Here is a 23,079-nt window from a genome sequence, read left to right as displayed (position 1 = left end):
ATCCAGTGATAACATTTCCCAAAATAAATGACTGTTTGAATTTGCGGGTGACCCGCGAGTTGACCCGGTCCACCCGCAGGCCGCGTGGGTCACCTAAATTCTAACCCGCAAAAATGCGGGTCATTTCCTGACCCGACCCGTGTGACCCGCACCCGCATCACCCGCGGGTTGACCCGGCCCGGCCCACCCGTTTGCCAGGTCTATTTGAAAGAGAGACCCAAGTTTACGATAATAGCCCCTATTCTTTTTCCTTCGGGGTCATCTGTTAAACCCATTTTCACCCGGCAAGACGCTAAAACCTCTTTCCAAAAGAGCGCGCGTTCGAATTTTGGTTGTCAAAATCTTCTCACAGTCGCACCTAAAACCCTAGGTTTTGCAGGAGAACGAGTGGAATCTACAAAACTAGGGTTTTTTTTTGTTTTTAAACCAGAGGAGAGATGGAGGCAGTCGTGTTGGACGCTGGATCGAAGCTCCTGAAGGCGGGATTCGCAGTTCCCGATCAAGACCCCACTCTGGTATTACGGGTTTCATCATTCTAGATCGTACCTATAAATTATGCATTGTTTGTTCTCAATTTTGGAAATATTTGAAAACATATCTATGCTTATGCTCAAGGAAACCCTAGAAATGTAGTTACGCACACGCTTTTATTATTCTTTTGGGTTATTGTTATCATAAGGGGTAATTTATTTACTCGAAGATCGACGCTTTAAATTCGAGTTATTGGATTTTGATTTTCTTCTTTTTGTGATAGTTTTAGAAAAGATTGTAAAAAATGGGTGAAATTCAAGCAGCTACAAGGGTTGTTTTTTCACCAGAATAAGTTGAAGCTATTTGATTCTGCAAATGTATGGCATTTAGAAAACCTAATTCAATATAGAGGGAACGTGATTGGTTAAACACACCATAGTTACAACAGGCTTTATAGGAGTGTCTGTGTCAGTGCCAGTTTTAAGAAGAGAAACTAGAATATACTCGCCTAGGCAAGACATCATTTTTTCTCTGGCCATTAACAGTACAGATGGGGTCCATTTTGCACTGATCCAGTCACTGATTTGATATGGCAATTGGTGGATGGTTTATATCTCAAATTATCATCCATCAGTTGTTTCTAGCCATCCAATTGGTGGATCTTTTTAGCATTGAATTTAGGCCATTGGCTCAATTGGTTTTCCTTTTTTTTTGTCCCCTTAGCTATGAATTTTCAGCCACCAATTGTATACATAACATCATCTGATGGGAAAGATTGTTGTGCCAATAGCCCATTCACATTGAGACCTACTAAAATGGATGGCCGAGATCGCAAGATGAAACCCCCCATTACACATACTGCTGGTGCGAGCGAACGTGAAATTTTAGGTTGGGCATTATTTTTAACCCGGAATTTATCTTGGAACCCAGGGCGGCACCTTAAATTTTATTAATAAGAAATAAAAGACACAAGAGGAGGACATAGAACCTTGCCTCTAACCCATAATACAAGAGATAAAACCCTTTTCCCTCACCCAAAAAAAGGAAAAAAAAACAACACATTATTTCTTACGAAAATAAGGAATAAACAATTTAGGTTGAGCATTGTGTAATTCATCTATAAGAAATGCTTGAGGCCCCACTCCATGGAAATTCCCACCATGAGCAGCCAGATCTCGATATTGTTTATAGCACCACTAAGGGGCATTGTTTTCAGTTTGCTCATTGGGGTTTTTGATATTCATCATGCTACATTAACCTTTCGGTACAGAACATATAGAAGGATATTTACTGTTCACATACTCTTTGAGTCGATCACCAACTCTCCTGAGTTGACTCCTTTTTACCTTGGCCAAGTTCTTATTGGAGTACGTGTTTTTCCATATCATGTCAATCAAAAAATGCCTTTGACCTGCCCAAGTTAATGAAAAGTTACTGTGTGTCGACCATTCACTCGTCCAAGACAACTCACTTTTACCAATGTTTAGAAACTCCCCAAGTCAATCGTCAACTCACCCAAGTTGACTATTTTTTACCTTGGCGAGTTCTCACATGACTCCTAGTTTTTCCATTCCAAATCGGTCAAAACAAATTTGACTCGCAAATGGAAATTGGCCGTGTCACTCATTGACTTGCACGAGTCAACTCCCTTTCACATTGGCTGAGTTCTTATCTGAGTCCGAGTTTTGAAATGCTTCTTTTTAACTCAGCTTAGTTCTCATTTGACTATGCACTTAGGGTATTTTATCAAAGTAGGAAAAAGCATTCCCCTTCTGTCCACATCATCTGAAATCTTTGACATCCCATCCCAAAACTCTAGTGTTTCATGCTTGGAAACTTTTTTTTTTTCTTTCATATTCTTCCACAGTCTCTGCAATGCAATTATTACATTGTGAAAGGAAGTATGGAGATATGATCATTCCTCCTCAGAAGCATCTGGTCTCTGCGCAACTCCATCAACTTGTAGTGGGGATACTATTACTAATCCAGGGTAAGACTATCCTAAATCACCTTTTGGGAATTGAAATCAGTCATAAATTACACTGTTTAAAAAGTCCCCAAGTTAATCATTTTCTCACTTCAAGCTGACTGCGCTTTGGATTCCCAAGATGTCTCAGTCTTATCTAGTCCGAGTTCTTGTTTGGGTATGAGTTTTTAATGATGGGTAATTTTTGAATGGCAGACATTGGTAAATTTTTAAGAGGGCCTCATCAAATCATTTTTTTATTAGATCCTAAATTCTTGTATTCTTAAGATAACTAATAAACATGATATAGGGGGCCGACCAAGTGGGCTTTTTCTGGCCCCATTAGGATAACAGATTCCAATGAGGCTGAATTGAGAGCAGTCCTACAAGGTGTAAGACTTACAGAGGCGACAGACTTAAGTAGGTTGGTTGTGGAGGGAGACTCGCTTAATGTAATTAGATGGATGGAATGATGGATGGTAGCCATCCCCACCTCTGGAGGTTTGCCGACTTGGTTGACGAGATTCATGAGTGGGTGGCCGAGTTCCAAGTTCGGTTTTGGCACGTTAAGAGATTGGCAAATGGCGATGCGGATAGACTTACTAGAGCGGGAGTTAGAAGAGCAGTCTTGGAGATCTTTGACTTCTTGTCCCCTTGAGGGTTGTTTTTGTTAACTTTGCTATTTCTCTTTTTCATATTGTATTTCTGATCTCCTCGGTTGCGGGGCTCTCCCCTTTCTTTATCTTCTAATAAAATTATCACCATAAAAAGCTAATAAACATGAAATAATTTATTGAAAAGAAAATTTTAAGAATCTCCAAATGAAGAATCTACTAACATTATTGGCTATCATTTAAAAAAAAAGAGAAAAAAGAATCTACTAACATTCTAATTTTTGTTTTTTGTTCTTGTAACACTTTATAAGGTTTCATGTAGTAATGAACCACGTAGAGTAGTTAATCTCGAACAAGTAGACACTGGGCGGAAATTTGTATGAGAACTTGCCTGCATTTCGCCTCATCTCCTGAAACCCATAGGATAAAAGAAAACAAACATTGATAATATTCATTAAGTTCCGTAGACAACTGAGTTTGATTCAAACACATTTTTCTCACACACGATTCAAGGTGAATGGTAATTTGCTTTGTATGGTGTTCAACAAAAATTGCTGGCCCAAAGTAGTTGCTTTTGCTTGACCTGACCTGACATAAGAACCCATTAGAGCGTGGTCCTTTTAACCCAAATCATTCTTATGGTAGGCATACTGCTTTTGAGCATTAGAAAATGAATCCTCAAAAAAATATTGCAATTTAAAGTGCCTTGATGCATTACAACTTCAAATCGTCATCTTTAACCTCTATTTAAGTACATATACAGTTTTCAAACTACTCCCAGCAGTCTGTCACCATTGCCTATGTGTTATCTTCTAATCGATCTAGGTCAAGGAGATACAGCTGGGCCTTGAGCCGAACTCTATGTCAAACCTCATTGGATCCAAACACTATCAAAATCTCAAACCAAGTCTCCAACTCTTCTAGACCAATAAACCGCCTTGTAAAATCTTGGTCTGCTTTCTTTTTTGTTTTTACTCTTATGCGGGTACCTTTATTTATACGTCATTTTTTATCAGTGAAATAGAAACATAGTTTTCCAATATGTCGAGGCCCTCTAGTTGTTCAATTCCTGCCTCTGTTTATTTGCTTAAAGTAGGATGCAATCATAGCACTCCCCCTTTTTGGCTCAGTGTTACAATAACTTTGTGCATTTGGATGTTATTTAAGCGTTGAGAAGTGACTTCCTCTTAATCCCTAGCTGTACATTAATTAGAAAATTTCCCTTCATCTCTTATCCATATTTGAAGAAAAGGTATAACCTAGGCTTCTCTGCCAACTCCAATTCATAGTGCTTTTTGTTGCATCTTTTAATAATGATGATAGTAAAAATAAGAAAAAAGAACAAATAATAATAACACCAACAATAATAATAATAATAATAATAATAATAATAATAATAATAGTAATAGTAATAACAATAACAATAACAATAACAATAATATGAGGATGGTGTAGTGATGATGGTAATGATGATAATATCTACTAAGTACTGAGAAAAAAGAGTTAAGGACAGAAATGTCCACAGTAGTAATAGTAATAATATGAAGATGATAGTGACGATGGTAATGATGATAATATCTACTAAAGTTCTGACAAGAAAGAGTAAAGGAAAGAAATGTCCTGATTATCTTGTGCCAGTTATCTTATTTACTCTGAACCTCCGATCGATTGCACATGTCAGAGAATGCTGCTATTGTAATTCTTCTTCTTTAGTTTTTGTTTTCTTTTTTCAAATGTCACATCTCCATCCCTGTTCAAACTGCTTCCTCCATCTGTAATTTAATTTGAATCCTGAGCTTTTTTGCATCCTTTTTTCTGGTTTGAATAATGCGAAGCATGTTTTTTTTTTTTTTTTTGTATCCTTTATTCATTGGACGATATCTGGTTCTAAGTTCTAATGTAAAAACAATTTAGATAATTCCTACCAAAATGAAGCGCATGCCTGAAGATGGAGACTTGATGGATAGTTCGGTGTTTGAGGACTTCAGTGTTGATCCAGTTGTAAGGGGTTTTATCAGGGATTGGGATGCTATGGAAGACTTGTTGCACCATGTACTATACACTGCTCTTGGGTGGGAGATCGGAAATGAGGGGCAGATTTTGTTTACAGATCCACTTTCAACTCCCAAGGTTACTAAACTTTTTTTAATCATATTCCTTAAAATATAACTTGCTCTGTAGTTTTTGTGATGCTTATTATTCTTGCATTAACCTATGCTAATGTTAATTGATGCTATTGGTTTACGGGTGATTGCGTGCATCCATAGGGATCAGTCCCGCCCTAAAATGGGGTGGGGATACCCTATGTCATTAAAAAAAATTGATGCATTGGAAACAACATTCTCAGAATATTGTTTTGCTTGTATAACTTGCACTATATTTGTTGCCAATCAATGCAATTTTTATTATTCTTGAATTGACCTACAACCATGTTAGTTTATTTTCTACAAGACAGACCGTTCTCAAAATATTATTTCATAAGCTAAGGTGCATAGGTGTCCATTCATCAGTTGTTAAAAAACTATTGACTGTAGCAACATGTCTTAAAAAATTATTTTAACATGAATGGGTGGTGAGATGGGATCAGCTATTGCTTGGCAGTTAGTTTGGAAGATGCTCCATATTGAATGTTTCTTGAAGCATCAATTGAAAAGCCCATCCTCTACAAGGGTGAGTTTTTCATCTTTCATTTCTTTTCTGTTTGTATGATTAAGAACTTGAGAGGGAAAACTTGATATAATGATGGGAAAGTTGATCTACAATTTAGCGTTCGTACTTCCATAAACAGAAAAACAAACTTTTGCATATGTTGGGAAAGGGACAGTTGCAATATGTGACATGCTCGCCTTTGTTTTTAACATTGAAATAAGTTCTATTGGTTAAGGCAATGAGTTTCAAACAGTGTAATTTTATAAACTTCATAGTTCATTAGTGATGTCAACATTCTATTCTAGACATGAACAAAATATGATTGTAATCCTTTCCCTTGTATTATTATGCTTTACATACATCTTGGTTTTGAAATTTAATGTAGTATGAAAGAAGGCCCCTACAATTTATTGTTAAGAGTCAACTGTAAATTACCATTCAAAAAAAAAAAAAGAAAAAAAGAAAAAAGAGTCAACTATGAATTTGTGCTTTCAAAATAGTTTCTCTTTATCAAGTATCATCCCAAACTTTGACTATTAACTTGTATCTGTAGATAGCGTTGAAATCTTTCCCTCTTATAGTTATCAAAGCTTGCCTTTTATTCGAATATGTTTTTAAAAGGTTTCCTTGTTCCACCTCCAGCTAATGTTGCAAAAATATCACATCTTTCTCGTGTCAATAACTTGTTTTTTCGTTGGTCAAGTTAAAAAGGGGGTCTAGTCTCTTGAAGAACCCCTTCAAAAAGGCCTATTTCCTCCGCCCTTGATAACATCTTACTGGCATCCTCTTCGCCTCTCTCACCACTGTAAAGAGGAAAGAGGATAAGGGTTCTCCTTGACCTAAGCTCCTAGAACTATTGATGAACCCTTTCAGACTATTATTCAAATGATAGAAAATATGGGAGAAGAAATACAAGAGTGCATCCTAGATCTCCTCTTAAATCCAACCCAATCATTCCAAGAATGTAATCAACAAAGCTCCACTTGATATGATCGTAAGCCTTCTCCATATCTACCTTACAAACCACACCTTTCTTCCCTTGTATTTTCCTTGAGTCGAGGCTCTCATTTGCAATTAGAACTCCATCCAAAATTTGCCTTCCTCTTACAAGGGCACCTTGGAATGGGGAAATGACGTCTTCAATGACCCTCGTGATCTTATTTGTTAACGTCTTTGTGATTATTTTGTACACGCTTCCTAGCACGCCTATGGGTCTAACGTCTTTGATTGACTTGGCTCCATCTTTCTTAGGAATAAGGATTCTACCCACATGTATTTGTTAACTCCCACCCCACTCTCCACACACAAATGGACACACACACACACACACACACACACACAGAAAAAAGAAAAGAAAAGAAAAAGAATTCCATCATCACTTTCGTAACATCCCCTCTAATAATATCCCACAGTTCTTGGTAAAAAGTAATAGTACTCCTGCTAGGACAGGGTGCTTTGTCTCGATAAGATGGAATCCGGAAGTTCTTCCTCCTCAAACTCTTTCTCTAAGAGATCCACCGACCCCCCCTCATAAACCTTTTGAATTCCACACCCTCAAGCTTTGTACTCTAATCTAAGGATGCTCTGTTTTGAAAAAAAGGGAAGAAGAACTTAAGGATGCTTTTACCATTTTAGGGATACTTCAGCCAAGTTTTGAAATTCTTACTGCTAGTAAGTAATCTGTTCTGTATAGTGCTCCTTTTCTATGATACGCTGTATCAGCAGGATATGGTTTGGTGTAACTGATGTTTGATTCTCTGTATGTTTTGAATTGTCTTCACAGGCTGTTAGAGAACGATTGGTGCAACTTTTGTTTGAAACATTTAACATTTCAGGGTTTTATGCATCTGAACAAGCAGTATTATCACTCTATGCAGTAGGACGCATCTCGGGCTGCACTGTTGACATTGGACATGGAAAGATAGGTATGTAATCCTAACAAAGAGGTATTGTGCATTTGGTGGTGCGTGGGGCTGTAACAAATTTAAACACCCATATGTATTCTTTTTTTTTAAATGGCACTGGAACCCTCATGGTTTAGGCATAGCTGGTCTTGTTACAACTTTTTGGTGATATTCCGTCGTCGTTATTCTCAAATGGGTTCTAGAGTTTATTCTATATTGCAGTTTTGATTTTACAATCTTACTCATACTGTTTAACTTGGGCTTGGTTTCATGTGTACAAAGCTTCCCCGGAGAACATAACTGGAAATATTTCGTAAATCTCATGTGAACTTTACTCCATTTTATCTTGGTGCTTAAGGCTTCTTCACCATTTCTGTAGTTCTTTTGGCAGATTCCTTTCAGAGTAATACAAAGGAGTAGACACTATAAAAATGCAAACAATTGTTTCAAGTGATAGCAAACACCTTATTTATTAGCAAACAAGGAATTATCAATAACAAACAATGTTTCAGGAATAACCATTCAAAGATTTTTATTTTTTATTTTTTATAGGAATAGCCTCAAAGGAGATGGGAACAGTTGAAGTACAGGAAGCATGTGTAAAATCACAATCTTGTGGGATGGAAGCATCCTAATTGGTTTAGCGGATGGATGGGGATAGAAGAAATTATAGTAATTTCATGTTTTTTTATAGTAATTACATGTTGATGTAGCAATTATTTATATCACAGAGTGACCTATGATAGCTAGTGGAACTGAAGTCTTCAGGCACTCGCATGGGCTCTCTTTTGGATGGACTGATATGTGAAATGAATGGTAGTATGCAACACTGAATTCCTATAGAAGAAATTATAGTAATTACATGTTGATGTAGTAATTACTTTTCTCACAAAAATAACCCTATGATAGTGAATGGGATTGAAATCTTCAGGCACAAGCATGCGTTCTCATTTAGATGGGCTGATTATACGAAACACAACAGTTGCAACAACATACATGCATAAATGAGTGAATAGAGTAGACATGGGTTTGGAATATGATGACTGAATTCTGGCAAACTTGCCAAATGATTCATAAATACACTTAACTGATTCTAGTAGGTGTGGGTTTGGAGCAAGGTTTTAAATTTCGGTTTTGGTCGGCACGGATATGGAAACATTTCAGTTTCGGTTGGAAATTTTGGTGGAAATCTTGTTAAGTCACAAAAACTTATGGAAACATATGCAAAATTGCAAATAATGAAATTTTAAGATGAAACTTCGGAAAATGCTAGAATAAGCACAAGCACATACTTATAAACCATCACATAAGCAAGAAATCCATCCATAATGGCTTAATCACATTGAACACTTAGTGACATGCATTGTCGCACATGTCTGGAATAGTAAAGTCAATAAAGAAGTACTATGTAATGAAGTATAAGAAAATACAATGACCAATTACCCCTCCAAGGCCCCCAACTCTATGTCAATACTCAATACCACATAGAGTTACGGGGTGGTATTGGTTCCATGCCGATCTGACATCCCATGCATACGATACGGCTACTTTGTTGTGCAGTCCAATGATGGTGCCTACCAAATATCATTCTCCACATTAATGAAATGAAATGCAAAGTAAAATGACTTACAAAAAACATTTCCCCTTTTTGTGCTTAGTCAAAGATTCATATTTGTATATTGCTTAGGTTTTGAAATTTGAAATTTCTATGACTCTTGACATTAAAATGAAAAGTGGGCCCACCTTCGATTCAACTAAGATGAGCCCACAAAGTATGTCGGCAAAGGTAAAAAAAAAACTTAAATGTTTTTCTAACTTTGCAATCTGTATTGTCACTGTTATTTGCATCATTTGCACCCAAATAACAATTTATCTATAAATACAACAAATCAAAGGAAAGATGGTGACAACGATGACGGGTTTTAGCTTGAAACTTTCAAGTATGTTGTTTTATTTTTTGATTTACAACAGATTAGGGTAGGACTTTTATTCTATCTTGAGGAAAAAAAACAGCTTTATATGCGGTAAATTAGAACATCTTTCCATTTTTTTTTCGTTTCGACCATTTTGGTCAAATTTCAAAATTTCGACCGAAATAATGAAGTGGAACGAATCCGTTGAAAAATCGTTTCGGTGTGGATGGAAATAGAAACATTTCTTTCGTGTCGGTTTCGGTGAAAATTTAAAACCATGGTTTGGAGTACGATGGCTAAACTCTAGTCTCTGGCATACTTGCATAATGATTACTGTCACAGGAGCCTTTGAAGACCAAATGGGTATGGAATACGATGGTTTGGATGATCACTTTCATGCCCCAATATGATCATGTACAATTGCAGTGGAAAGATGTGGAATGGTGACGGAAGAAATTCCAAGCAGAGGGTGGTGGAAGGGTTTCCAATTTATGAGTAAGTTGAAGCTCTTAAAAGTTAAAATCAAAGAGTGGAATAGCCAAATAGGAAGGTGTTCGAGAGTATCAATGGAAAGAAAGAAGTGTGACTGTGTGACTTGTCTTAAAGAGGGTGATAGAAATATGGCCTTCCCTAGGTTCTGGGGTTAGATGGTTTCCTATGGCCTTCTACAGGATTTTTGGGATCTTCTTATGGCCTTCTACAGGATTTTTGGTTGAGATTTCACTCTAGGGGCTTCTTCAATGTAGGAGTTGATGCCACTTCAATCACCCTCATATCTCATCCCTAAGAAAGGGGGCGAATGGAGATTACAGACTTTTGCCTAATTAATTTGGTGAATAGTATGTATAAAATTTGCCATTTCAAAAAAAAAAATAGTATGTATAAAATTGTTGCAAAATCTTTCAACAAAGTCTTAGAGAAGTGTTACCAGAAGTCAGGGTGCATTTGTTTGGGAACGACAAATTCTTGACGGTCATTATTGCAAATTAATGCATTGATTTAAGGACCTATGAAGGTGGTATTTTGCATAGAGTAGATCTGGAAAAGGCTTACATCCATGTAGAATGAGAATTTATAGACTACATTATGATGAGGATGGAATTCAGAGCTACATGGACCAAGTGGGTTTGTGCCTGTGTTTCGTTAACAAGCTGCCAATAGGTTTTTTCCCATAATTCTACAGGAATTAGACAAGAGGAACCATTTTTTCCCTTTCTTTTACATTTATTGGCAACTTTTGAATCTCTTACTCTGTCTAAGGAGGTGGAGGTTAGAGCGGTTCTCTAGGTCATTGGGATACTTGAGAGCAGTCTCATGGATGGAGCTATAGTGGAGGGAGACTCCCTTAATGTTATGAGGTGGCTTAAGGGGACCCATGCATTCCCTTGAAGATTTACTCACTGGTTCGATGCGATTCAGGATTGAGTGGCTGGCTCATCCATTGCTTTCCAGCTTGTCAGAAGATCGGCAACGCCGATAGGCTATTTAGGACATGTTAAAGTATAAAAGATTAAATAATGCCATCTCCAATGGCTTAAGCTTTTGGATTAATTGGTTTTTTCACATGGTATCAGAGCAAAGGTCATGGGTGCAAAACTCCTTGATATTAAAAATCCACGTGTAATGGCAAACCCCAAAAGTGGGGCCACATGTATCACTTGTGCGCAAACCCTAAAAAGAGGGGCCGCACGTGAGGGGAGTGTTAAAGTATAAAAGATTGAATAACACCATCTCCAACAGCTTAAGCTTCTGGAGTAATTGGTTGCTTCACAGGACAGAGGTATACACGGAGAGCTTAGAGATGTTTGTTTTTCCCCCCTCCTTGATGGCTTGGTATTGTTGTTTGTATTCTTCTTGCTTTGCTTTCTTTTATTGACCATCTCGGTTGTGGGGCCTCTCGCTTTTTCTTTCCTTAATATAATCCTTTGCCATTCAAAACAAAGTACACGATTACCTATGTAAAGGCCCAAGATTAGACGATTTGGACTTGATTTGACAAAGTTATAGGCGTTTTACGAATATTCTATTGGGATATTACGGGATTACTATTTTAGGTAAGTTTTAAGTTTTATTTATGTTATTTTAGATGGGCGGTTAGGATTAGTTGCTTGGGTATTAAGTTAGCTTTTAGGGTTTCTTTTGTTGTAAATATGTGTTATGTAAGCATTGTAATGGAATTTGATTATTGAATGAAATTTGCCTTTACTTTTGAGTTCTTTTGAGAACTTTTGGTTGCTTAGATTAGCACCTGCAGGAGTATTTTCTAGTTTTTCTTTGAGAAACTCGACTTCGACGGGATCGAAGTAAATCACATCCCCCCTTCGACGGTGATCGAAGTATTCTATTCCCTACGATGGTGTTCGAAGGGCCCCTTTTTCATTTATTTTATCAATCTTGCATCCACTGCTGCGCCACGAAGAGCGTCCAGATTTTTGAACTGCACCAGTTAAGAAATTTGTATTAAGCATTAAGACCAAATATCTTTAGTTTTATGCTAAAGAAGGGAGAAAATTACTCAAATAACTGACCCGTTTTTAACTGGTTGTTTAAAGGTTTTTTATTTTTTATTTTATTTTTAAATCTGATTGTTTAAAGAATATGACTGGACAGGAGGTACCTAAGAGGGATATATTTCTCTATCTTTGTTCAATCCTACATAAGGAAGGAGAGATTGAAGAGGATGTTAACCACAGAATAAGAGCAGGTTGGTTGAACTGGAAGCATGCTTCAGGAGTTCTGTGCGACCATAAAATACCTACCAATTTGAAAGAAAAGTTTTATAAGACAGCTGTGAGGCCAACCATGCTGTACGACTCAGAATGTTGGGCCACCAAGAAGCAACATGTGCATAAGATGAGTGTAGCGGAGATGCAAATGCTTAGATGGATGTGCGGCCACACAAGGTTAGATAGAATTAAAAATGAAGACATCCATAACATGGTGGGGGTGTCACCAATTGAGGAGAAGATGAGAGAGCACCGCTTAAAATGGTTTGGGCATATCGAACGTGGCCTTTGGCTGTTCCAGTGAGAAGAAGTGACTCGTGCCAAGTTGATGGAGTAAAGACAGGTAGGGCAGACTGAAAACAACTTGGGTAGAAATATAGTGAGGATAGACTTGATGGCTAGGAACATAACAGAGAACATGATCTTGGATATGAGAGAATGGAAGAAAATGATCCATGTAGACGAACCCAACTAGTGTTAGGATTAGACTTAGTCAATTTGAGCCGGGTAGATCCTTTCACCATCTTCATGAAAATTTTCTAAAGGATTCATTAGCCGACCCCAACTAGTTTGGGACAAAGGCTTAGTTGGGTTGAGTTGAGTTAAACTGATTGTTTAAAGAATATTTGGTCACTGGTGAATGATAATTTGGTTCATTGTTAGCATGTTGGTTGCTATAAGTTGGTTCTTTTAGATTCTGAAGAAGTGAAGAGTCTCTTTAGCCTCTATTTACTTTTCGTTTACTCATTGATTGTTTTTTTAACATTAGAAATTACTTGAAAGTTTTTCTTTTTACATTATTCAATTTTCAGTGTAGGTTCTCTTTTTGCCCTCTCTCACTCTCTGTCTCTCTTACTATGCACACACACACACACACACACACACACACACACACACACACACACACACAAGGGCCACCAAGAAGCAGCATGTGCATAAGAGAAAATCACCAAGTTTCACTGAGGCAAAATGGAAACTATGCCTGTCATTGAGTGTTGTGAACTTGTGATTTGCAGCTAGGCTGCAAGCAAGTTTTGTAAAGCTCCTGTGTCTCATGTTAGTCTTATTGCTTTTTATCCTCAAAATTCCAGCATGGATTGCCATTCTTATCAGTCAACCTTGACGGGATCTAGCTGCCTCATCTAGTTATATTATCGTTTCAGTGCTGTACTCTGTCACAAATATCTCCGAGATTCAAAATATAGTGATTTTATTGCGACATTTTGATAAAACGCCAAAATCCCGAAATATTCCCGTGAATTTAAAAAATATAGCGATATTTTAATTTTCCGTGATAATACCGCGATAATATCACGATATTTTCCTGATATTTTTATATTTTATATTTTTTCTTAATTTATGTGCTTTTATAGATTTTTAAATAATTATATTTTTAATTATTCAACAAGGAGGAGATCTCGGATGCCTATTTGGCATTGAAATGGCGTAAAATACAATCCACCTCTGTGGGTGTTATGCCATCGGGATTACTACCCATGGTCGATGATGCTACCCCAGTGGAACCTGTAAGCGTACAATCTCATGTGAATTCTGGAATGGAAGTGCAAACTGGTGATCATGACAGCTCAGCGGTAAACATGGGAGTGGAAGAGGAGATGGGTGGACCGGTAAGAAATGAGGAGATCATCCCATGTATCGATACACCGGTGGAGACGGTTCCGGAATCGGTCGATGACTCTCTGGAAATGGAGTTGCACGCAAAAATTGAAGAATGCTTAAGATGTGGCGAATCGGGATCGGAGCTGGCCAAGTCGGCGGGTTCGGAACAATCTCTGAATGAAGAGGTTAAAGCAATGGAAGGCATGGGGGTTGATCAGGGGATATCTACTGAAGAGACGGAGGAGGATAATGTTGACGAAGAAGAGTTCGTAACCATGACAGCAATGGGAAACGAACCTGGTATGTCTTACAAGGTAAATGCTGAATCTACACGCAAGATTTATATGGAGATTGAAAACAGGGATCGGCCTCAAGGATCAAAAAAGAGGAGGAAAGGAAAGGGGAAAAAGGAACTAATGGTCCTACGGCAGGCGAGGACAGAAGGTTTCTTTGGGCGAAGCTTCCGATCATCAAAATGAAGGTCATTTTCTGGAAAATCAGGAGGTCGGGGCCGGAAAGGAAAATTTCGCGACAAACGATCTATGCCGAAGAAGAAAACCAGATGTTTTAGCTGCTACCAAATCAAAAGTAAGGGGGGTGTCGGAAAAATCCATCAATGACTCTTGGAAGAGGAGTATCTGGCAATGGTGCTCCAAAGTCGCTGCTCGGAAATGGTGCTCCGAAGCTGGGGCAATATTGTGGTATGAAATCTTCGTTTATGGTTGCAGGAAATTCAACTCTGATGGTAATTCTATAGGTAATCCGGTTAGGGCGGGTATCGGAGGCATGGTTAGGGGCAACTGCAAAAGGATTGTGATGTCTTTCTCGGATGATGGAACATGTGATGCAATTCAGGCTGAGATTAGAGCCCTCCTATTTGAGCTGAAATGGATTGCAGCATCTGGATTCAAGCACCCAACTGTTGAAGGGGATTCATCAATTGCAATCTCTTGGGCCACGGAAGCGTCTTCTGGAACATGGCGCCTTCGGATCTTTACTGCTGAATTGAGGGATCTGGTTTGCATTATTTGTCTGGGGTCGAACATAGGAGGCGGTCAGCTATGAAATGGCAGATGCCTTGGACAAAGGAGTAATGCTTGAGGAAATGTGCGTCTCATTGTGTAAAATCAATAGGGGAATGTAGTGGGATAATAATGTAATTGTCTTTTTTTGGGTGATGTACTGGATGGATGATATGATTATTCCCCACCTTGGGGAAGCTTTCATCCTACCTTTTCTGGAGTAATAAAAGACAATTTTCAAAACAAAAAAAATTATATTTTTTTACCATTTTTCCCAATATAAACCTGAAAAAATAAAAATAAAAATAATATATCCGAGATTTTCCTTTACTGAGAGATTCCTGATAACGATATTTGTGACTTAGGTGCTGTAGGGGGTTTATATGTTCTCTTCATGTCAGTCTAAATTCTTTGATAGTATTCTGGCAACAAATGCAAAATCTTGCATTTCTTTAGAAAATGCTAACATGACGAACACCATTGGCAAAAAAGCAAAACCCACAAATCATGTTCTGCCACATCACTCCAATAGATAGATTTGTAAATCCTGCCACACACTTCCCCATTTCTGGATTTCAAATTCCATTCCCTAAATGGCGTGCATGTACATAATTTCCACATTTTTACTTTGCTAGCAAAGTCGATGACATTTCTTTAGTTTACTTGTGGAAATTGTTCTTTGAACTTTAAAAAAAAGTTATGCTATTAGGTGAACTGATAGTTTACCCTCCCATCTTTATAATTTAAACAGATATTGCACCGGTTTGTGAAGGTGCTGTTCAGCACATCGCGTCGAAAAGATTTGAGATTGGAGGTCTTGAATTGACAAAGTTACTTGCTCAGGAACTCCATAAGTCCAATCCATTGGTAAATCTCGACATTTCTGTTGTTGAGAAATTGAAAGAGCAATACACGTGCTGTGCGGAAGATCAGTTTGCATATGATCAAATTAGAAAATCGTGCCCGACAGAAAAGCACACTCTTCCAGATGGGCAGGTTCTTGCTCTCTGAATCTTATGCTTTCTTATGATTAATTTTTCTATCATATTTGCATCGAACATGATTAAAATGCTACTCTTATCATTTATAACTACCCTGCTAAAGAGGAGTTATTGAATCAAACTTAAATGCCTGCTATTTATGAATTATTTACCACTTCAAATGACACTTTTCTTTGTCATTTGTCACACGCAATTGTTTGTGGACATTTAACATTCATTGATCTCAAAAGTATGTGGCAACCTTAACTGACAGTTTTGCTTGGGTTTTGTACTAATTTTTCTTTCAACTAATTAATTGGTGGCTAACAAAGTTCTAGTTTTTTTACTTTTGGTAGGTGAGCTGGGGTTTGGTGTGATCCCTACTATATCGTTGATGAAGCATTACACTTCTCTTACATATTCAAATAGGCTACATACCAACAACTGTATCCTACTTGTTTTATGTTTTGTTGAATGCCTATGGCTTAAATCTTGCTTGTGAATTTTGCTAGCGAACTGGACTTGGATGACATATCAAACAGTATGATAAGGGGGCACTACAAAATGTGTCTATAGGTCTAATCGTAGTTTTAAAACTCCCCCACGTCCACATCAACTCCCTTTTACCTTGGCGCGTTCCACGTTGCTCCGCATCCGCGTTCCGCCTTTTTCCTTACATAGTCAACTAATTCCGAGTACTCGACTGCGTCGTGCCGAGTCGACTAGGATTTTCTTCGGCCACGTTTTTAAACATTGGGTCTAATGCACATTAACATATATCTTATGGATTTTGATTTATAGCTGGTGCACGGATGTTTATGTTACACTTATCCTGGACTATAGTTTATCCAGGGCAATTTATCCTACAATCAAGCAAACCTCATATAGAGTTCTTCTTTATCTTGACGTTTGCTGGTATTTTTTACTAGAACATTTTAAGTTGTGTTTACATTGTATGCGCATTATCACATTCTCTTGAAAATTTGTTTGCAGGTGATAACCATTGAAAAAGAAAAGTACATTGTTGGGGAAGCTTTATTCCAACCATCTATATTGGGTTTGGAGGAGCATGGGATTGTTGAGCAGCTAGTACGTAGTATCTCAAGTGTGGCATCTGAAAATCACCGTCAGCTACTGGAAAACACGGTGCTTTGTGGTGGTACTGCATCCATGACTGGTATGCTTTTCCTTTGCTAGTGTTCCTCTTTTTATATTTGTAAAGAAGATATTGTAGTAGGTCTGATGTGCAATTTCAATTGCATTTACCCATTGTGACATTGATTGTTGTGGCTCAACATTAGGTCCTATTTGATGTAGATAGTGGACAAAATGCAGAAAAAACTATAGTTCTAGTCGACGAAGGGATCTTAATCTTCCGTGCTGCAAATTGAACTGCAGTGCTGGTCTGCTCTACGGCACAAGGCCCTAGGATGATTGCTGGTGTTTAGATTCTGTAGAAAACAATTAATTTTTTTTTTGTGAATGGTGTAGAAAACCATTTATAAACCATGTCATAGGTTGATGGTCTGCGATATGAGTTGTGCTGAAGCCAAAATTGCTGAAGAATAAACAAAGCAGTAGATAAGATATCAGTAATGGCTCAAAAATTAGAAATTAAATAAACTAAAATCTTAGTTTCTGCCAATGTCTTATGCTTACCATCAACTAGAATTTGAATAACTTCAGATCAAATGATTTTCTCGGGTTATGTGCGAATTCAGCAAATGTTACACCATGGGTTGACTACTTTAGTAAATAGAACTTTCCATTATTAACATAATATCTTGTGCCAACATATTCCAACTTTTTTGGTGCAGTCCATTAGAAAATTATGAGACAAAAAATCTTAGTTTCTGCCAATGTGTTAATTTGAATGGATTCTGTGAATGTGTAATGATTTCCACCAACTAGAATTTGAATTACTTAAGATCAAATGATTTTCTTAGGTAACGAGCGAATTCAGCAAAATTTACACCATGGGCTGATTACTTCAGTAAATAGAGCTTCCCATTATTAACATAATATCTGGAGCCAACATATTCCAAATTGTTTGGTGCAGTCCATTGGAAAATTATGAGACAAACTTGGCTTTATTGTCCAAATTTTGAGAGTTGCTAACGTGTCAATTGTCCAAAATATGATGCTCCATACGTGAAGAAATCGAAGATGGAGAAGTATGTAAAGAAATGGATAAGAGGATGAGAGAAGCCTTGGTTTGTCCTGTTTTTATTATCAATGTTGGATGAATTGTAAGAGCCTATAACAGCTAATTAGAAAAAAGTAAGATTAAGAGACGAGTGCCATTATAAAACATGGGACTGTAGGTATCACCCAGTGTATAAAGCTCAAATCATTGTTATTGCATGTTTTCCTCTTAAATGCATACCTTATGAGTGTCGACACTTGTTTTGTAGTAATTGGCCTTGAAATTACTGTTGACCAAATTTTGACACGTTATTGCATAGAAATCCTGCATGTGCCACCTAGTCTACAGTATTCTTCATATCCCTGGTTTTTTTAACTTGGGACCTTGAAAATTAAAATTGGTCAGCTTTGTTGTACTTGCAGGATTAAGGAACAACTTCTGTGGTTTGCTTTTGTTTAGTTGTTTATTTGGGACATACCAGTATCTTACAAAACCAGGCAATATGGCCAGAATTAAACTTGGGGATGGCTCAGGCCATCTTTTTCTTTTATTCTATTCCTATTCCCCCCAAGACTTGTGGGCATTCCACTTAGATGAACCCATACAAAGTTCTTGATCGAAAGCTCATTGTCCATTTGTCATCTTGTGCAGGTTTTGAAGAACGGTTCCAGAAAGAAGCGAACCTATGCTCATCGTCCATCCGTCCTTCTCTTGTAAAGGTATCTCTGTCTTTATCATCCTTTAATTTCAGGCAAAACCATCATATAATTACTGTACTGTAGGAACCATGTGTAATTTACTGGTTACCTGTTTCAGCCTCCAGAGTACATGCCCGAGAACTTGTCAAAGAATTCGGCATGGATGGGAGGTGCCATTTTGGCCAAAGTTGTCTTCCCCCAAAACCAACATGTTACCAAGGCAGACTATGATGAGACCGGACCCGCAGTTGTTCACAAGAAGTGCTTCTAAAACCCTCCAACTAAGGCCATGTTACGATGTTTGTTTTAGATTTTTGACAACCGATTGCGAGTCCAAAACCCTATTATTGGACTCAGAATTAAACGTGATTTTGAGTCCAATAATCTGTTTTGGGCTCGCAATCGGTTGTCAAAATCTAAAATGAACAGGGCCTAAGTTGTGCAGCTTAGAAGGCCTCGGTATGGTATGTTCTACACTCGGACATCCATTTTGTTGAACATAAAAGTGTATTGTACTGTTAATGCTACATGTGTACATGATTAACACACAATTACTTTAATCTAAAGGAATTCCCGCCTGAATAGAATCAGATGAAGTGCTTCTTGTTCCATTTATATATCTTCTAATTTTGTGATTTGTTTCAGAAGCTATACAAATACTTTTAAATCACTTTAAAGCGTGTACTTGAACAGGAACTCTGGCGAAGGTAAAACCGACTCGACTTGGGTGATGAGTCAATTGATGTGGTCGGTTTTTTGTTTATAGGCGAGTCAGAGTAGTTGATTGTTTTGGTAGGGTCAAAACTGAGTTGACTCAGGAAAGTTGGTAATTGAATCAGGGAGTTTTTTGTTTATGGATGAGTCAAAAGGGTATTTGATTGTTTATGTGGGGTCAAAACTGAGTTGACTCAAGAAAGTTGCTGATTGAATCGGAGAGTTTAAAACAATGTTTGCAATTATGGTCACTAATTAGAGATCTACTCAGTAATTTGGTGCTCATCAAAATCCATTACCTTTGGAGAGAAAAGAAGGATTCACTTATAATTCTCTGATTTGCAATAGACCCAATTAGTCATTGGAACTCATTAAGTTGCCAAGAAACTTTAGCTTCTTCAAAATATTTTCAGAAGTTCCTAAATGCTATGCCAAACTTTTGTTGACAAAATGCATCTAAGTGATTTTAAATTTACTACTCTTTTCCTATAATTCTTTAGGGATTTGCTAGCGTCCATTGCAGAAGGCATTTTGCGGATGGGCTGTTGCATGTGAGAGCAGCTAAATAGGCTTGCTTTTCAGCAGTTTTTTTTTACCTTAGCAAATCCCTCCTTTTTTTTAGGGTTTCCCCAACTTTAAGTACTCGAAGTTTTCATATGAATATACTAAGAACAAACTTTTTTGGGAAAAAAGTGGTACGGCATTAAAGTAAAATTTTGGGGAAATTACATTTACACCCCCTGTAGTTTCAATTCTAACCCTGACTTTCAAAACGTGACAAGTACACCCCTTGAGGTTTCAATTTGTATCAGTTAGACCCCCTCCGTCAACTGTCCGTCAGTTTAACCTGAAAGAAAGACTAAAACTAACCATGGTTAATATTTTGAGGACAGAAATACCCTCATTTGCAGAGGGACTAGGGTTACACCATTTTCCGCCGCCGCCGTCACATCTCTGGCCACCGCTGCCGTTGCCACCACAGACAATCAAACCCTACCCCATGGCTACATCAAACTCACATTTCAAGAAAAAAACTTTGATAAAAATAAAAAAAAGTCCTAAAACAATAGGGTTTTTGTGCAAATCATTATAATGATGTGAATGAAGACAAATAAAACTCCTAAATGGAGGGTTTATGTTGATAAATAAACAAGGGTTTGAATCAAACCCTAATTTTCAGTTTGGGAAGATGAGGGCATTTTGCTCATTTCCGTTTCGCTATCTGCTACGTCACGTTAAAAAAACTTCAGAGGGTGTACTTGTCACGTTTTGAAAGTCAGGGTTAGAGTTGAATGTGTCAGAAAATAGAGGGGGTGTTTCTGTAATTTTTCCTAAAATTCTAACATAAGTTAAACATAAGTAATTTGGGATTTGCTAGGAACCATTGCAGAAAGGCATTATGTTGGTGCTGTTGCATGTGAGGACAGCCAGACAAGCTCGCTTCTAAGCAGATTTTGTCTTATTCATTTAAATCATCTTAAATTTTGAGACTTTAAAAAAAAATAAAAAAATGTTGAGGGTATTTTTATTAAAAAAAATTGCAATTCTTATTGACTAATTGAAATATACCAGGGTTGATGATTTTGTAAGTGGGCATATATATAGAAGAGATTTTATATGGTGTACATGGAAAGTCCCGTATTTTTCATAAAGTACAGTGCAGCTCACTGCATAAGATGATCAAAGCCATTCATTTATAGGGCTACATCGTAAATAGGCTGCACCCTGTAAATCATTTCCATAGGATGATCCTAACCCTCTGATCTATAATGTGCAGTCCCTCATAGACCAATGTTACTCTCGTCCCTATTTTTGCCTGATGTAAATGCATGATCAAATCCATTGAACCAAATAACAATGTTAAGTCAAGTCAATGCCATTGAGATGATCCTAGGCCCTTGATCCTTAAGTCTCTCGGGGCTCTGCCTTGGTTGCAGGTAGTAGTTACCTTGCAGGGTAGTCGTGATTTAAAGCTTAAGTAGTCAGCAAGGAGGAAACAAGTCAAGTAGTCTCCTCGTAATTTGCTCGTAGACTACCAATATAAAGAGAAGAAGGGAGAAAGAGAAAAAAGAAAAAGAAAATGCATCCATCTTAAACAAAACAAAACAAAACCCAACCATTACAAAATCCGAGTTGTTTTGCAAAGAAAAGTTAAACCTTTGAGTTTTGTACTCTTTTATCTTAGTTATGAAATGTCACTCTCGGCAGGTGAGACCAAAGAAAATGTGGACCCCCTGAAAGAGATCAATAATATGATATTTCCTACACTCCTACACTCCCCCATTATCCCTCGCAGGTAATGTATAAAGTGACTTTATGTAAGTACGGAGTGTCGTTATGAAAAACGAGGGCGTGTGGTTATCATTTTCACACAATATTTTCCGAAATTTTGGAATATGGGAAACTATTTTCCACGTTATAAAAGAGCGAATGAACGGTCATGCAAACGTAACTCTGCATCTCTTCTTAGGAATCAAAGCCAAATGATTATCTTTCTATGGTCAAAGTCAGAGCTAGAATTTTTGAATAATATAAAAAGGCTATGAAAAGAAAAAGAAAATATTCGAAATCGGAGATGATATTTTTACTTCCTGCATTACGTGGGCGCTCCCCTTTTAACCTGATCTGAGTCAAAAGTGGGTAACTTTATGTCAAATCACATTATAAGGGGAGCGTGCAAGTAATCCAGGGGTGAAAATATCATCAACCATTGGAAATTTAATAAATTGTCATGCGCTCTCTCCTCACTAGACTGTATTTTGATGAGGGCACTCCTCACTTTATTAAAAGTACGGTATGGCCCGCTCCATAGGATATCCATTCATTAGATGGGCCACAGGCTAAATAGTTTGTGCCCCAAAAATCATTTCCATTGGTTGATCCTATCCCTCTGATCTAAATGTTAGAGTGTTGATCCTAATTTTTAGGGCACAACCTATTTAGGCTGTGGCCCATGTAATGGACGGTTTGGATCATCCTATGATGTGGGCCATACTGTACTTTTAATAAAGTGAGGGGTAGTGCCGGTAACATTTCCCTTTTTAATTTTCTACTTCTATTTTTCTTGCTCATTTATTTATTTCTTTGGATTTGATAGGTCGGCTTTTGCTTTTTCAAAAACTTTGCTTTTTCTCGAAATTAGTTTGACTAATTATTACGGTTTGAGCCAACGACCATGGTTAAAATTAACCACGGTCACCTACTTATTAAGAGTGAGACAATTGCGCGTGGTTTAAATTAACCATGGTTAACCTCGATTACGGTGAAAGTAGCCATAGTGTTAGGCGTTAGGCAGACCCCATTTCCCATATATAATACGTCTTTGCTCTTTGCTCGTGGGAAAGCAAATAAAAAACTAATGGCCGAATCTAATAGGAGACCAAAATCTTTTGGACATTTGTGAGGCGACAAATAAAGTGAACAAGGGGCCCACATTCCAAAGTGTAACAGCTGTTGGAAGTATCCGACATGGCATCATTGGGGCCCACAGAATATCATAATTATACCCACTTTATGAAAGAGAATTCCTGTCTCACGAGTCACGACCCCCTCACCTAATAAATCCACACATGCCACATGACATACGAGGGGTAGTTTTGCCATTTTGATGGAGAAAAAAACCATAAATCAAAGGAAAGGTTTCTAATGTGTAAAGA

The 23,079-nt window shown here is 37.6% G+C and overlaps 1 protein-coding gene across 1 annotated transcript; it reads left to right on the top strand.

The window, feature by feature from the left end:
- The first annotated feature begins 249 nt into the window (after positions 1-249).
- On the top strand, positions 250-19,312 carry ARP7 (actin-related protein 7). Its single transcript, XM_077365172.1, has 7 exons — positions 250-515; positions 4,966-5,181; positions 7,484-7,625; positions 15,637-15,881; positions 16,859-17,042; positions 18,663-18,730; positions 18,828-19,312. Exons 1-7 carry the CDS (start codon positions 438-440, stop codon positions 18,978-18,980), a joined length of 1,086 nt encoding a protein of 361 aa, XP_077221287.1. The 5' UTR covers positions 250-437; the 3' UTR covers positions 18,981-19,312.
- Positions 19,313-23,079: the final 3,767 nt, after the last annotated feature.

The sequence above is a fragment of the Tasmannia lanceolata genome, unplaced genomic scaffold (assembly GCF_043159265.1).
Source record: "Tasmannia lanceolata isolate RefF3 unplaced genomic scaffold, GAP_Taslan_0.1 ptg000020l, whole genome shotgun sequence".
Taxonomy (NCBI): Eukaryota; Viridiplantae; Streptophyta; class Magnoliopsida; order Canellales; family Winteraceae; genus Tasmannia; species Tasmannia lanceolata.
Note: the sequence above shows the minus strand (reverse complement) of the source record. Positions and strands in the feature narration are given on the sequence as shown.